The sequence below is a fragment of the Metopolophium dirhodum genome, chromosome 1 (assembly GCF_019925205.1).
Source record: "Metopolophium dirhodum isolate CAU chromosome 1, ASM1992520v1, whole genome shotgun sequence".
NCBI lineage: Eukaryota > Metazoa > Arthropoda > Insecta > Hemiptera > Aphididae > Metopolophium > Metopolophium dirhodum.
In genome coordinates this window covers 142,937,240-142,953,472 of record NC_083560.1, presented here as the reverse complement: position 1 = coordinate 142,953,472, position 16,233 = coordinate 142,937,240, and the positions used below count along the sequence as shown (strand labels likewise).

The following is a 16,233-nucleotide window of genomic DNA, read 5'->3' as shown; positions in this document are numbered from 1 at the left end:
TGTATAGGTTGTTAATTTATGGATTATAAGGTACAACAATTTAGTTATCATTTGTTTACAATATATTATAAATTAGAATAATACTTTATCATTTAATTACTTAAAAGAGGAAAATTTAATATTTATTACAAGACTGGCATTACGAATAATGTTTAAAATAAACTAGTTTTTTTAAAAATAAATCTCATCTTAATTCTATGGTAGTCTATGAATTATAAACATAAAATGTAATATATTTCAGTAATTTTTTTTCTTCATATTAAAAGTATTAATCATTATCAATAGAAAAATAAATTTAATAAAGTGAAAAAAGAAATTCATAAAATCTGATTATTTCAAGATAAAAAATTTAGGAAATAAAACAACAAACCTTTTTTTATATTTTTTTTTGCTACAACTGATAACTGATGATACTTCTGATTGTATAACCGGCGGCTTACAACAAATTTAAAGGTTGATTTTTCACTTAAAGCATACTTATAATATTTTGCCTGGGTTTCCCATATGTGAAAATCTGCCTTTGTAGATGGTTCAATCACAGTCATGCCGGTAAAATGTGGAGTTACACCTAATACTGGACCTAAAGTGTTAATTGTTTGGTCATCATCTGCGGCTGCTAACATGAACGCGTTCCAACTCTTTGATGACCGGCTTATCGCCATTATTCAGGTCAATAAGTCTACAATAAAAAATTATTAATTTAATAAAGTTTTATTTTATATTCCAAACCATGAAAATTTGGTATAAAACACACATTATGGGGGGAAAAAAATCGAAAAAAAAGCGTGGGAATCACACTGCATTTGTTCCAAAATTATTCTAAGTATTTTGATACATAAGATTTGAACTTGGGTAGTACGTAAGTAGACGTATTTTAAAATGATGTTCCTATAGTTTCGAAATTAAAATAAGGATAAACTTGCATGTTGTTTATTATTATTATTACAATAATCATTAACGTTTATCCGTATTTTAATTTCGAAACTATACGAACGTCATTTTAAAATACGTTTACCTACATCGTATAGTCCGTTTAGATTAGTAGAATGTAATACAAACCTTTTAACGAAGTATTGTGGTAAATGTATAATATTATACGCAGCTACGGTTGCTCTCTGTGACAGTTCAAAAACTAAAATGATTCAAATTGTATGGAGTAGGAACGCGCTAGTACGTAATCGATGAATGTGGTAGATCGCAAGAGGGGAACGGGGAGCGGCAGCCACACAGATAAGACGTCATTGCGGGAAAACCAAGAAAAATATTATTTATGATCACTAACCACTTGCACAACTACCCCCCGCACACATACCTTGCCCGCCCGCAAACTTCCAAGACATTCATTTCCGCGAAAATTCAAAAGCTGAATCGTAATCACACGAAACTAGCAGGGATGGTAGCTGGGTACTTGGGTAATCTAATGGTGTACGATTCGAGTCGGTCGTACTTATATTCGATTTTTAATTAATCAATTATTGTTAAAATTTGCATGACGTCCGGGTGATTGCCAGGCGATCGTCAACCACTTGCACAACTACCCCCCGCACACATACCTTGCCCGCCCGAAAACTTCCAAGACATTCATTTCCGCGAAAATTCAAAAGCTGAATCGTAATCAGCGGCGCGTGCTCTACAGAACTACGGTATAACATTGTTAAATATCGCAATATAACGTACTGTAACATTCCCAAACAATTTGCAAAAGTGCCGGGAAAGCTGAATCGTAATCAGCGGCATGAGCTCTACAGAATTACATTGTTACAGTACGTTTCGATACTAAACGATTCAAATTACGATTCAGCTTGCCCGGCACTTTTGCAAATTGATTGGGAATGTTACAGTACGTTATATTGCGATACTTAACAATGTTATAACGTAGTTCTGTAGAGCACGCGCCGCTGATTACGATTTGGCTTTTGAATTTTCGCGGAAATGAATGTCTTGGAAGTTTTCGGGCGGGAAAGTTATGTGTGCGGGGGGTCGTAAATATTACGTAAATTCGCGAGACGTCTACAATTTAGCCTCCAATGACCTATCGGTTTTGTCGACAAATCCTATGGAACGGCGACCGGGGAGTATTTTCGGTCCTTTGCATAAAGACCATTACTCAAGTGATCGCACTTAAACTTGCAAAGTCTTGGTTAACTTTGTTAATTTGGTTACCGCCATCAGCTCAGTGCATACGGGGTTTTTGATATTTTTGCACGAAACTAGCAGGGATGGTAGCTGGGTACTTGGGTAATCTAATGGTGTACGATTCGAGTCGGTCGTACTTATATTCGATTTTTAATTAATCAATTAGAGTTAAAATTTGCATGACGTCCGGGTGATTTCGGGGGCCATCGGCCAGACTCCAGCCGTCAGCTCGGTGCATACGGGGTTTTTAGTATTTTTACATGAAACTAGCAGGGATGGTAGCCAGGTACATTTGCAATGAAACAGTGAAGGTTTCAAGTCGATCGCATGAATATTCATTAATTAAAAATGAAAAGTAAACCGTTGAAATTCAAAACATCGAGGTTGTATACACACCGCGGTCTGTATCATGGAATTATCTACGTATCGTTATTCAACTCTTTTACAATACGATAACTCGATAAATACTAGTCATACGGACTTTTATGCGAGATTCAATTATGATTCTTTGAGCAATTACAATCTGATTTACAAGTCTAGGACCAATCGGTTCAATATCATGCAAATTGACTTTGGCAATTGCGAGTACGCGTGTACAATTATTATTGTGTTCATTTATTATAGTACAATTTGTTAGTCTATTATAATATTCGTGTTTATTGATTTAAATATCGGAGGAGTCTTGTTTCATATTCCAGAATAGTTTTTCGCTGAGTTGCCATTGGTTTTGTGCCTTTTTTAATGATATTCAATTTTCCGTTGACGAATTGTGAGGTAAAAGGTAGTATTTGACTTTTGTCGTATTTGTATTCATAGTTGTGGTATCTACCATAAGGGAATTTCACGTATATATCTTCGCCTTCAATTTTTGTAATTACACCAGCTAGATATGGTTCACCACCAGTTTTCGCATTAACCCCTTCTCCGACAACAAATAATTGTTTGTTGTTATCTTGACATTGCTCATAATTTGTGAGTCCTCCAGCGTCATTTTCGCAAAATTTGGACTGACGTCTTGGATTCAAATCAGTCGAACAGTTATCATGCTCTGGTTCCCTTCGTTTTTGACATACTGTTTCACATTGCTCATCATCTGTGGGCCCAACATTTTGTGTACTATAATTCTGCATAGTAGCGTACCTTCTCTAGGGTCAATCCGGCAAGGCGTACATCCTGCATAGTCAATTTGGCAAACTCTTTTTTTACGTGTAGCGGGTGGTAACATGCAAGGGATAATCGGTTTCCTTATTCTTGGAATTGCACTTGTCACAGGATAAATGGGGTCGTTATATTCTTTTAATATATTATGCATTTCTTCAATCGTTGTGACTTGGGGCTGAAACAGTGAACCATGACTTCTTGTTTTCCAATCAGCACACTTTATATTATATTTATCAAAATCTTCTTCGGTAAACTGATGTTTCTTATTTTGGCATGCACTACCATCATACAATACATTAATCAATGGGGCTCCACGTCTTATCCAACCACCAACCAAGTCTAGTACTTTTTCAGATTTAGGTTTGTTTCTAAATAATATTTGAAATATACATATCACTGTGTCTTTCAAACCTCCACGTTCATGTTCTTTTTGTATCCTATGAGTGTACCACAATATATCTTCAGCCATGATTTCATTGATATTCCTGTCAAGTGTGTATGCAACAAACTCTTTTAAAACGGTTGCAGTTAGTTTCCTAAAATGCATTTAAAATTGTGTTGATGTGAATTTTTGTAACACTTTTTTTTAAAATGTTCGTATATGATTGTTTATGTTTAATAAAATGAATTTACAGCCTTGGTAACCAACTAACAATCCAAATTTCGTTTTAAAGTTTTGAATGTCAACGGTTTACTTTTCATTTTTAAATAATGAATATTCTTGCGATCGACTCAAAACCTTCACTGATAGTTTGCAAATATTCCTGGCTATCATCCCTGCTAGTTTCGTGTAAAAATATCAAAAACCCTGGAGTCCAGGAATGGATGGCTGGATATTGCCGGAGATTGTACACGCGTACTAGCAATTAGCAACCTAACCGAGATATCGACCAATGAACAATGCACAATGAGCTAAATTTTTCAAAAAAGTCCAATCACCCTGCAGTTGTTTGGTTGTTTGCAATTACCCTGCAAATTATTAAAAATCAACCTTAGAAGCTATAAAAAATACGTCCCTGGAAAGGGTAGGTAGTGTGCTACCTTGTGAATACGTTATCAGGGATAACTTTTTAATAAGTAAATGACGAGGGCGTGATTTCCACAGGAATATATAGACTCACCCGGCACATTATTTAGACTCACCCGGCACACTATAGACTCATACGGTTAAAAATATAGACTCATACGGTTAAAATATATAGACTCACCCGGCACATTATTTAGACTCACCCGGCACACTATAGACTCATACGGTTAAATATATAGACTCACCCGGCACACTATAGACTCATCCGGCACATTATATAGACTCATCCGGCTAAAATAAATAGACTCACCCGGCACACTATAGACTCATACGGTTAAATATATAGACTCATCCGGTTAAAATATATAGACTCACCCGGCACATTATTTAGACTCATCCGGCACACTATAGACTCACCCGGCACACTACAAGTTTAATGTCTTTTGCAGATCTTATGTAGGTCTCCTGTAAATGTTTTTAATTTTCCTTTTATATACATAATATTTAATTAATATATTTATATTATATTTTAGTTGGTTTAGTTCCCGTGGAATTTAATTATGGCGACCTTGGCGATCCGCCAGTATATAAAATTAAAAATATTAAAATTATTAATGTAAAAAACCAGGCAGAAAAGGTTTATCATAATGAAGTAAGTTTATTTCTTTTACAAATTGGAATAAAAACTAAATAATTAATAAATTATTATAATATCTTTAGAAAATAATACAATATATATGCCGAGCATAACAGATTTGTTTGAGGGCGGGCATCAATATGTTGATGTGGAACTGATTGATTTGTCTGATTTGATTGATCAAAATATATGAATAAAAGTTTGTCATACATGCAAGATGTATTATGTACTGAGACTAAAATATTATTACCTGTAAATTGCAAAATTCAAGATGAAATTTTTAATATTATAAAGCAAAATAATTTTTTTAATGATTATATTACTAAAAAAGAAATTATTATTTCGAAAATGTTGTATAACAACAAACATTTAAAGAAAGCTAACAAAAAAAAAATTAATAATTTTAAAAAACAATGTCTAGATGCTATAGAAAGCAAGCGATTGTTATATTCAATTTCATTTGAAAATAAGTAAGTTTATTACACATTGATAGATACATTTTTTTCATATTTTAAAAATCTATTATTTACAGGAAGCAAATACCAAATATTATATCTGAAGATGCACAAATTATACATTTTAATGTGCAAATTTTTATTGTCTTGTTAATAGAGATCAAACATAGTTAAAATTATACAAATTAATATAATATGTAAATATTTTTTTATACGGAATTACAAGATAAAATATTACATTAATATAATACATATAATTGAAGTAGTACAATCAGCGATTGTCATTTTGTGTTTTTTAAAGATGGGTGAATTTTTTTGAAGTGTTTTGATAAGTATGGAGGGCTACTAAAAGCCAATTCACATAATCTACACTTATATGGTGTAATGCCGTTATGCATATTCATGTGATACCTTAGGTTTCTTGAACAACCAAATGCTTGTCCACATCTATCGCACTTATATTCTGGAGGCTCTGGGTTGTGTTTTAAATTAATGTGTTTCAACAAATTTGATTTGTCATTGTAACTTGCAACACATTCAATGCATTTAAATTTTTTTGGTCCACTATGATTTTGGGTGTGGTGTTGTAGTAAAAATTTTTTTTTAAAAGTCTTTGGACAATAGCTGCATAAAAAAATAGTTTTTTTGTGAAACGCCATATGTCTGTTGAACCAGCTTTTGTATTTGAAAGTTTTGGGACATTGATTACAAGCATACATTTGAATTCCATTTGGGTTAATTTTGTCATCTTCATCATCATCATCATCATCATCATCATCATCATCATTATTATTGTCGTTACCATCTACTGCATCATTGTTGGGATCTTCATCAAACTCGTCACTTGATTCATCACCGATGCTGCTATCTGTGGGCCACTCATCTTCACTTTCTTGCTGACGAAGTATTGATTCTGGTTTTGATGGTTGTGTAGTACGAGCATTGGTTATACCCAATTTTATTTTTTTTTTCCTTTGCCCAGAAGTAGATGCACTGTTGGTTGCTTTACGGTTTGTAGTGACTAAACAAATTAAAAATTGACTTTAATATTTTAACTATTATATAGAAAATCAAAGTTACTTACTCTGTTCGGTAGTTTTCTCACTAGCAGTTGCATCATTAGAACCATCCCACTCATTGTGTGAACTCATGACTGCATGTGTCGTCAATGAATGTTCGACCGCTGAAATTATTTCAAAATTTAACTTAATAAAATTAATCATATTGCACAGAGAAATTATAAACTCCTTACGTTGGTCATCAAAAACCTCATTGCTTTCTCCACGGGGGGGACTGGTATTAGACGATGATGGTGACTTATCAACAACAGTTACTAAAACAAATTAAAAATTGACTTTAATATTTTAATTATTATATAGAAAATCAAAGTTACTTACTCTGTTCGGTAGTTTTCTCACTAGCAGTTGCATCATTAGAACCATCCCACTCATTGTGTGAACTCATGACTGCATGTGTCGTCAATGAATGTTCGACCGCTGAAATTATTTCAAAATTTAACTCAATAAAATTAATCATATTGCACAGAGAAATTATAAACTCCTTACGTTGGTCATCAAAAACCTCATTGCTTTCTCCACGGGGGGGACTGGTATTAGACGATGATGGTGACTTATCAACAACAGTTACTAAAACAAATTAAAAATTGACTTTAATATTTTAATTATTATATAGAAAATCAAAGTTACTTGCTCTGTTTGGTAGTTTTCTCACTAGCAGTTGCATCATTAGAACCATCCCACTCATTGTGTGAACTCATGACTGCATGTGTCGTCAATGAATGTTCGACCGCTGAAATTATTTCAAAATTTAACTTAATAAAATTAATCATATTGCACAGAGAAATTATAAACTCCTTACGTTGGTCATCAAAAACCTCATTGCTTTCTCCACGGGGGGGGCCGGTATTAGACGATGATGGTGACTTATCAACAACAGTTACTAAAACAAATTAAAAATTGACTTTAATATTTTAATTATTATATAATTGTTAATCATTGTAAACGGCTGCAATTCAGAATCTACTCTGACCGATGAATGTTCAAACACACACCAACGCTACCAGTGCAGTACATGCAAAAAGAAGTTCTCGTTCGACTCATTGTATCAGCGGCACATGTCCACTCATATGCCAGGAAAGTATTTATGCAATTATTGTTCAAAAGTATTTAAAAGAAATGACAACTTGGTAAGACACACAAAATATATTCATTTAGGCAATCTAACAGTGAACAAATGCAATACATGTTTCTTTGTTTCACACAATTTCTAATGATCCATACTTGTAAATATTAATGTTTATAATTATTACTATACGGTACTGGTAACCTAACCTGGTCCCTGTTACATCTTATAAATTTCAATCGTATAAAAAACGTACAAGTTTTTTGCAATCGTTCCACACCGCCCTAGGTGGGGCCATTGCACACGGTGCGTTTTTTTTATAGTGGTATCGCCATGAGCCCTAATCCACTGTTTTACCCTACCTAGATAAAGTTTTTTAGTTTAAACCAATAAATTTTTTTTCGTTTGGTTATACTACTTAAAAATGTAATACAACGTTCTTCATAAGTGATTTTAATAACAGTTAAATAATACTAAAGTTACATACACATGATTGTTTTTATAATCAATTATATTTATATGAAGAAAAAATTAGTCAAATTTTTCAGAGATTGTCTAGAAATTAAGTACGAATTTATGGTGGAGTTGTTGTTAGACACCACATGCCTCAATTTAGTAAGTTGTAAGGAACCTATGTGCAGAGGTTATATTATTTTAATGTGCGAAAAGTGCCACAAACATGGTATAGTACCTTATATATTAACCTAACCTATTGCCAATACACAATTATTAAAAACAACTGTAAATTTAGTTTTTGAAAACGAACCCTGGTCGACTCTGCCGCAGACAGTATTCATACTAAACTCAGCGTTTCATGACATTGCCAATAGATAATATGGAACTATTAAAAACAACTGCCGCCGGGTACCGGTTATATTCCATGAAAAAAAGGTTAAGGTACTTTACTCCTTTATACTTATTTATTGCCTGGTACCCTGACTGAACACCACCTCTAGCATATTATATTCTATTTTTTTTTTTTTTTAGGTCTGGTATTTTGTTTCCCTGTGACTTCATTAAACTCAGTGTTTCAAGACATTATATACATAATTAGAAACCGTTTTAGAAACCAGGAAAAAGCGATAATAGTATCACAATGGCCAACTAGACTAAGTCGTGATCGTCTAGTGGAGAAACCACACAACATTAATGCACTGATGCAGATCAAAATAAACCATAAGACAGTAGTCATAGTTGTAAAATGTGCTAAAAATTGTGGAGAAAATCAAATAAATGTCCCATATATAAAACAAATACATACCTGTATAATTTGTCATGCATCACAGTACTTATAATTCATCATTACATTAAATAAAATATTAAACAAAAAAACGCAATCAGAATTCAGCACAAAGCCGAAAACACGTCAGTCATAGAAAAAAATTAAGGTTAGCAAATAATACGAGCGTCTCTAACCAACCGATTAGTTTTTGGAAATGTCACACTAAAATAGCCCGTATTGTCACTATTATTATTAACGTAATATTATATGCTCACGGCCATATCCTCGATGGAGCGTACCGTCTACTGAGATAGTCGTTATCAGTTATATGTCTTATACCGTGTTTATCTCGTTTTTGATGATAAGGTGGTGCATGTGCGTAACATGAACATACGTCGCCGAACTACAACAGGAGAACATATTATTTCACATTTAAGTTGAATTTCGTGAGACGATCGTGGTAGTATTTATTATAAATGTCAATCAAAAGGAAATTTGGTGAAATTACTTGTAATGGTATGTAAATATTGGGTACTGGTTTGTTATAGCCCCGCCACGGCGAGTGAAAACTTTATAGGCCCGCCACTCAGGTTTGTTATCCCCCCGCCATTCATATATAATAATAATATCTTTAAAAATGGTGAATTGAAATTATGGAAAATGGGAATTATCCCCCGACTTGCTGTGCAACACCTCCCCAAGTGGGTCACAAGGTTAAGAAAATTGCATTTTTGTTGCAGTTATGTTGTATAGTATGGGCAGTGATATAGTGGAATTTATATTATTATTATTATTATATATGAATGGCGGGGGTTAACAAACCTGAGTGGCGGGGCTATAAAGTTTTCACTCGCCGTGGCGGGGCTATAACAAACCAGTACCAAATATTGTTTTAATTATTGGGTTGTATAACTGTGACTTTTTTTTTATGATTCTGAGAATAGATTTGGAAGACGAAAAAGATGTGTCTTGGGGAGGCAAACGAACTAGGTACATTTACAACTATACTTTTGAGTCTTCTGATTCAGATGCCACCGAGAGTGTACATAGTGATCAATCAAAAACTACAAGTAGTTATTACTTTTCATTTTACATTTTTTAGGGAGCTGGGTGGTTAATTATGACATACAAAACAAATAAATATTGCGCAATTTAATTTTGTAATTATTATATAAAACTAATTCTTTAATTCTTTTTTAGAAAATATTTAGTTTCATATATATGTACATATTTTAATAACATTTCCTTGTTGATTCCTCAAAAACGATTATTCAATATTACTCATTTCTTAGTGGAAGCAGCTAGTGAAGCAGATCTTTCATCAGACAGAAGTTTTGGAAGCAACTGTGACAGTAATGGCCAAACAAATCATACCGAATTCGATGTGGTCAGCACATCATCGTCTTGCCATGATATTCAATCTAGTTCTTCAGATTCCTCAACATTAATAGATTTTAAGGTAAAATGGGCGGCCAGGTACCGGTTATATTCCATAAAAAAAGGTTAAGGTACTTCACTCCTTTATACTTATTTATTGCCTAGTACCCTGACTGAACACCTCTAGCATATTATATTCTATTTTTTTTTTTTAGGTTACCAATAATATTATTAAATATGATGATACGTCTTCACTAGATAACGGATACATTCCTGATGAGACTGACGTAATATTAACAACTACAAAAACAGATTTGCCACCACCAGCTCATTTTATAATATGTCTTCAGTGCAGAAAGAAAAATCCAAATCCACACTTTCAATACTGTTATGTTTGTTTTCGAGTAAGTATTTGCAAACCGATATGATTTTGTCATTACTTGTTATTTATAGGTAATACTACATACCATGATTTTTTTTCTAAAATTTTAATACAAGTAATGGGTTTTGGTACACGAAAAAAATATAATTAGTTTGATGAATGGAGACTATCATCAGGGACGGTCTGGGAGAAAAATTCAGGTCGAGAAAACGTATTACCCAGGCGACATTTATATGTCTACGTCATAGGCCCTATCACCTCCCGAAAACCCCATTTCAATACAATGTCACCCATCTGAGATATTCAGTGGTACCTCTTAGCGTGAACACACTGTATAGTTAACATATATGTTTATGTGTAATACTAATGATAAGGATATATTATTTAATTATTAATATATTTTTTTTCTATTTTATTTCAGTATAGGATGGAATATTTTGGGAGTTTGACTAATTCCAATAGAAAAAATGTCAAACATTTAAACTTGTCCATGCCAAAAAAAGAATTCAACATACTTGAAGATTCTCAGAAAGCCTCTAAACAGGGTGTTACAACACAAATAACAATTATAGAAGACACCATCACTAAAATGAATGAAGATATAAAACATATTTATAACAGTATCTCTCTAATAAAAGAATATAACACTAACATGTGTAACATATGTTTAAATATGCCTAAAAATGGGGTTTTTAATCACCAAAAAATAAGCCATGTGTATAGTTGTTATGGATGCGCTAAAAAAATATGGAGAAATTCAAATAGATGTCCTGTCTGCAATGTTAAAATTAAAAGTGTAACGAAAATTATTGTTGCCGAGTAATTAAAAAAAGTTATCAAATAAATTGTAAAATATTAAAAAACTAAGTTGATCTTTATTTTTTTCTATGTTATTATTTAACAGTTTTAAACACAATATTTAAGTGAGTTATGGGTATGTAAAGTATTCATATAACGTCGTATTGACGATCAATAAAATTTTATTTGTTGGGTAAAAAAGCGTGAAAATGTAATATAAGGCTCCTGATATATCGTTCTAATAGCAGTTGAAAAATATTAAAAATACATAGGCACAATTTTTTTTTATAAGCATTTTAAGTTCAAATTTTGACAAAATTTATCAAATTTAAAATTTAATAATTATTTTGTAGTTAAAAATTTATAAAATTTGTGAGTCGCTTCAATATTCTGATAACTACTGGTCGTCATTATTTTATTATGATCATTATGGTCGTTAGTATATCCGTTTTTTTAAGAATTTCCTGCCCTTTTGGGCCCCGTTTCCAGTTTTAAATAGTCTTTTGGGTGTTTACACAGGTTCATCTGCTGCGATCGCACGTGAGATAATATATTTCGCGTCGGCTAAATGCGCATTGTTTGAGAGTACGTAATATTACCGCCCCCCGCACCGCAGATCACTTCCCCGCCCTAAAACACCTTAAATAATGGTTTGCAATGAACAGACAAAACGCTAAAATGATCACAGCAACTAGCTCTATACGATGATAAGTTTGAAATGTATGAAAGCTTTGGAGAAATTAGGTGCCAAAATAATTGTTTGGCCACCGGTGCCGGGGTAACTCACAGGGAACTATCCCGAAGAATTTTTTCTGCTCATTGCAAACCATTATTTAAGGTGGTTTAGGGCGGGGACGGTGCGGGGGGACGGAATATTACGTAATCGGTACGACTCGCGCTAACGATATAATACGTATAATACGTAAATGCGCAACACCGAACACGTCAAAAAATATCTGTGAACCAACGAACGTTATTTGAATTTTTTCGCGTTCAATCTGTTTAAGATCGTTGTGAGTGTAAAAAAACAAAACTTAGAGGATATTTCGAAAGAAAAACGTAAGACCGTTACGCCGGGCATTCGGATTTCGAACAGCAACGCGAAATATATTGCACGTGCGATCGCAGCAGAGGAATCTTTGTAAACACCTGAAGTACGATTTAAAACTTGAAAGGGGACCCGAAAAGGCTGGAAAACTGTAAAAAACGGATGAAATAATGAAAATAATAATGACAATATAATCATAATAAATTATTGATGGTCGTTGGCCGTGATAAGGAGGTTCTCGTGTTATCATATTATAATCATAATGTAATCATATTACAATATGATAACCGACCCGACTCGACTCGACCGGACCCGACCCGACGGACATAACTTACGAACTGGTAATTAACTGTGCAAATAATTACCTGCACAATCAACGTTACCATACAAGGGTTAAGTTGTTTTAGGATTTGCTTGGAAGCTATAATAAGATTGGAGCTGAAACTGGTAATGCAAATATCTATATAACTAATAAAGTTTATTTGTTTAGTATTAAATATTATAACTATTTTATTTTGGATAGTATAAATCCTTAAATTTTTTTAGGTTTGAACATTCAGAATAATATTTTAGTTTGGACTCAGAGAATTTTGTTATTACTATTGGCGTCTGTGGAGGCCTGTAATGTATCGATTCTATTATTTGGTTGTTTTTGATTAATTCTAGGATTTCTTCTGTCGTATGAGATGTTGTATTTTTTTTTTTCGGCAAAACCTGCAGCAGATTTTTTAAATTGTTTTTATAATGTTTTACTTCCTTGACATAATTCTCTTCTACATTGTTTTTTGTGATTTGTGTGAAATGTGTGGTTAATATGCTGTCGATGAATTGTTGTATGAATATAATTTTTTTTTGAAAGCTGTTAAATATATTATTTTTATTAATTTGATTTTGGATATTTATTTTTGGTTTGGGATTGAAAGTGGATGGCAGCTGCAACAAATACACAATGAAGAAGATAATTTGAAGTTATGAATTATTGCTGGTATAAGAATAAAAGAAATAAAGTTACATTGTAGAATACGGCTGTTGTGTAGTATGTATCTCGTCGTATTGCCAATATTTCATTGACATATTTATTTGTGTGTATATTTTTATTAATTGCATTCCAGATATGTTCATTATTCAAATTGTAAATTTTGTGTGTATTATCAAATAAAATTGTAAGATAATTTTTTATGACCAGTTCTTTTAGTTTTTTTTTCAATGACTTTTTGTCAATAAAATTAAATTTCAGTACACACATTAATATAGTGATGTGATCAAAAATATTTGACAACTGTAAAAAAAAATTAAATGCTATTAATAAATTTTAAATAATTATATGTAATGAATTTTCAAAAACATTAATCCATTTCAAGATAATGACTGTTGTACGCTTAGTGAATCACCCTGTATATAATTTAAGTGTTTAACATTAAAAAAAAAAAACGCTGTATCGGACGGATGGATTACTATTTTAAACGCCCCCCCGCCATCGATCCCATTGTTATACGACCACATAACCATCATCACTATTACCCACTCCATTCTCTAACATGACAAAATTATTTTTTAATTATTTTCTCTCATTCAATCTTGTTGTTTGTCGTTCGTCGTCATGTTGAGCAAACGCACAAATTTGATGTGTAGCTTGGCTCACGGCCAAAATGTACTCGAATATCGTAAAGGCGTCAAAATTATAAATGGCAAGACTCCAGTCAGAAGTGGTTCCAGAAGTTCTTGTCCGAAATTTGATGGTTGTAAGTATTTAACCCATTGATTTTTTCTAATAATCCTATGGAACAGGGGGAAAAAGACAATAAGACGGTAACTCTCGAGATAATTCCCTGTGAGTTACCCCGGCACCGGTGGCCAAACAATTATTTTGGCACCTATGGAACAGCAGTTAGGGGAGAGCGGAGTTAGCTGTTACAATTTCACAGATATAATTTAAATATTTTTCTTTAATTAGTAGTTAGGTGTTGGGGTGGGTTGTAAAAATTATATTTTTAAATATTTTTTATCCTTATAATTTTTTAAGTTTTTTATCCTTATAAGTTTTTAAGTTTTTTATAAACATAAAAAAAAATATTATGTTTTAATAAAAATTAATCAATTATAGTTAAAATTTGCATGCCGTCCGGGTGATTGCCGGGCGATCGTCAACACTCCAGCCGTCCGCTACTGGACAACGAGATTTTGAAGTGTTATACACGAAACTAGCAGGGATGATAGCCAGGAATATTTGCAAACTATCAGTGAAGGTTTTAAGTCGATCGCACAATTATTCGATTTTTAATTAATCAATTATAGTTAAAATTTGCATGCCGTCCGGGTGATTCCTGGGCGATCGTCAACACTCCAGCCGTCCGCTACTGGACAACGAGATTTTGAAGTGTTATACACGAAACTAGCAGGGATGATAGCCAGGAATATTTGCAAACTATCAGTGAAGGTTTAAAGTCGATCGCACAATTATTCGATTTTTAATTAATCAATTATAGTTAAAATTTGCATGACGTCAGGGTGATTGCCGGGCGATCGTCAACACTCCAGCCGTCCGCTACTGGACAACGAGATTTTGAAGTGTTATACACGAAATTAGCAGGGATGATAGCCAGGAATATTTGCAATGAAACAGTGAAGGTTTCAAGTCGGTTGTCCTATTATTCGATTTTTAATTAATTTTTTTCATATAAATTTGCACAGTTTCCGGGTGATTCCACGGTGCACGGCCAACTTACAGCCGTCAGCTCACTGTGTATAGAGTTTTTATTTTTTTTTACATGCAAATGACGGGGAGGGTAGCTGGAGACGTGTGTTATGTAATGCAGAAGGTGTGGAATCGGTCGTTATATTTTTCGATTTTTAATTAAGGTTTTAACGTACTATTTGCATGTGTACTGGGTGATTGCAGCTAGATCGGCCAGACTTCAGCCGTCAGCTCACTGTGTACAGGGTTTTTAGTATTTTTACACGAAACTAGCAGGGATGGTAGCCAGGAACATTTGCAATAAAACAGTGAAGGTTTCAAGTCGGTAGTCCTATTATTCGGTATTTAATTAATTTCTGAATTCGAAATTTGCATTACTGCCGGGTGATTGCACGTTAAACTGTCAAACTACAGCCGTCAGCTCAGTGTACACAGGGGGACTGCAGCTAGATCGGCAAGACTTCAGCCGTCAGCTCACTGTGTACAGAGTTTTTAGTATTTTTACACAAAACTAGCAGGGATGGTAGCCAGGAACATTTGCAATGAAACAGTGAAGGTTTCAAATCGGTAGTCCTATTATTCGGTATTAAATTAATTTCTGAATTCGAAATTTGCATAACTGCCGGGTGATTCCGTGCGATCGGCCAAACTTCAGCCGTCAGCTCACTGTGTACAGGGTTTTTATTTTTTTTTACATGCAAATGACGGGGAGGGTAGCTGGAGACGTGTGTTATCTAATGCAGAAGGTGTGGAATCGGTCATTATATTATTCGATTCTCAATTAGTTAATTCAGAATATATTTGCACGGCGTACGTGTGATTGCACGGCGATCGGCCACACACCAGCCGTCTGGTACTGGACAACGAGATTTCAGAGTGTTGTACATGAAAATAGAAGGTATGGTATTCTCAGTGTGAACTATAAATAACCCGGAGTAACTGCGGGATTTTCGCATACCGATAACAACTATGTGACCGCCGCCCACCATCACCACCCGACGTACACACATCGTGCATTTTAAATATTGTCCAGACCTCAAGAGTATGGCTTATCTATTAATGTAATTATTCTATGGTTGTTTTGCTGAATAACAACCGGATTACCTTATACCCATAATATCTATGACACCACCACCGCCGCCGCCGCAGATGC

The 16,233-nt window shown here is 33.7% G+C and overlaps 3 protein-coding genes across 3 annotated transcripts in view; 1 reads left to right on the top strand and 2 right to left on the bottom strand.

Moving 5' to 3' along the window:
- LOC132935139 (uncharacterized) overlaps positions 1 to 16,233 on the bottom strand; it is a 494,638-nt gene that overhangs the window by 371,308 nt on the left and 107,097 nt on the right. The gene's annotated exons all lie outside the window — the stretch shown is intronic.
- On the top strand, positions 9,164 to 11,347 carry LOC132933412 (E3 ubiquitin-protein ligase Mdm2-like; the record flags this gene model as incomplete). The annotated part of the gene is made up of 5 exons (XM_060999704.1): positions 9,164 to 9,296; positions 9,725 to 9,850; positions 10,073 to 10,239; positions 10,373 to 10,561; positions 10,961 to 11,347. Coding segments are annotated over exons 1-5 (909 nt in total), but the record flags the coding sequence as incomplete, so codon positions are not given.
- On the bottom strand, positions 12,896 to 13,925 carry LOC132932992 (uncharacterized). The gene is made up of 3 exons (XM_060999330.1): positions 13,881 to 13,925; positions 13,398 to 13,664; positions 12,896 to 13,318 (listed from the first exon to the last, which is right to left on the bottom strand). The coding sequence occupies exons 1-3, from the start codon at positions 13,923 to 13,925 to the stop codon at positions 12,896 to 12,898; spliced, it is 735 nt and encodes a 244-aa protein (XP_060855313.1).

What these genes read in the sequence shown, in the direction of transcription:
- LOC132932992 (XM_060999330.1), bottom strand. Translation starts at nt 13,925, where the DNA reads ATGTTAGAGAATGGAGTGGGTAATAGTGATGATGGTTATGTGGTC. An exon ending in GTGATGATGGTTATGTGGTC is followed by an intron (nt 13,665 to 13,880) that starts GTATAACAATGG and finishes TTTTTTTTACAG; the next exon opens with TTGTCAAATATTTTTGATCA. An exon ending in CAACAGCCGTATTCTACAAT is followed by an intron (nt 13,319 to 13,397) that starts GTAACTTTATTT and finishes TATTTGTTGCAG; the next exon opens with CTGCCATCCACTTTCAATCC.